Source organism: Propithecus coquereli, unplaced genomic scaffold (genome assembly GCF_000956105.1).
Source record: "Propithecus coquereli isolate 6110/MARCELLA unplaced genomic scaffold, Pcoq_1.0 Scaffold34, whole genome shotgun sequence".
Lineage (NCBI taxonomy): Eukaryota > Metazoa > Chordata > Mammalia > Primates > Indriidae > Propithecus > Propithecus coquereli.
In genome coordinates, this window is record NW_012149063.1 from 8,984,157 (window position 1) to 8,985,327 (window position 1,171).

Here is a 1,171-nt window from a genome sequence, read left to right on the forward strand (position 1 = left end):
TGACAAATACTACTTATTAATATTTTGTAGTGATACAGAATATTATATGCTTTTATATAAAATAATTTTGTTTTGAGGGGTATTTTAGAAATTAATCCACTGGATAGTTATATGTTATAGTACTTGTTATTAAGATAACTGAAAGTTTTTGTGTATTTAACATGATGTTCTTTTAAATTTTCTTAAATTCTCTTTAGGGCCATTCTCTTAGTGATGGGCTGGATGAAGTCCAAAAAGCAGAAATGAAAGCTTACATGGAATTAGTCAACAATATGCTGTTGACTGCAGAGGTATAATATTATACCAGATAATATGGCTTAAAAATAAGTTTTTTCCTCTCATAAAATATAATCTTCCCTATCGGTTATTTTAAAGTTATTGAGAAATGGGAAAATAGTCAAGTATTCATAATTCTAGGATTGGGATAGTTACCCAAATTATTTGATCGTTATCTTTGAACAAATTACCTGACATTTCCACTTTTAGTTTTTTGTTTGTAAAAATGAGTGATTCTTGCCTACTCATTATTTTACTTTGGCCTTTTGAAGTTTACATAATGGTATTTAGAGTTGTATTGTGTGAATAAGAAATATTTTTATAAAGTTCCACCATTAAATCTGATAATTCTGTGTAGTAGCTAAGGAAAGTAAACCCTCACATATGTGACTTATAAAATTGGTTTATAAAAAATTACTATGGCAAGAAATAACTTTTTTTATCCTTTTTCTCTTTGGTATTCTGAAGTTTTAGTGACTGTTCTTTTTTTCCTAGTTGTATCTTCAGTGGTGTGATGAAGCTACAGTAGGGGAGGTGAGTGGTTCTGCAGCATTTATCTTAATTAAAATTTAATGAGAAAACACTTTTGCTCAGAATTGCAAGTCCCTGCTCATAAATGAAACATTGTGGTTTATACCATTAGTGATATAGTTTTTCACTTACTTTAATTTTGCTTGCACATATACTTTAAGGAAGCTATGTGTCATTGTTTGATATAACTGTTTGCAAAGTACATAAAAGTTTATATATTTTTTAAAGGGTACAGTTTAAGATTTTAATTTTTTAGATTGCAAGCTATGTATTTTTCTCAGATTGCTCTATTTATATTCTCTGAAAATATATTTCTTTTAGAATTCTGTTTGTAAAACTATGCATCGTTTTTAGGAAGGATCAC

At 28.1% G+C, this 1,171-nt stretch overlaps 1 protein-coding gene across 1 annotated transcript in view; it reads left to right on the forward strand.

Annotated features, from left to right (window-relative positions):
• Nucleotides 1-1,171, forward strand: part of MTX2 (metaxin 2) — a 15,900-nt gene that overhangs the window by 6,275 nt on the left and 8,454 nt on the right. Inside the window, exons 3-4 of the mRNA XM_012650690.1 lie at nucleotides 198-290; nucleotides 772-810. Of these exons, the coding sequence (XP_012506144.1) occupies nucleotides 198-290; nucleotides 772-810 (132 nt within the window). The remainder of the gene's footprint in view (nucleotides 1-197; nucleotides 291-771; nucleotides 811-1,171) is intronic.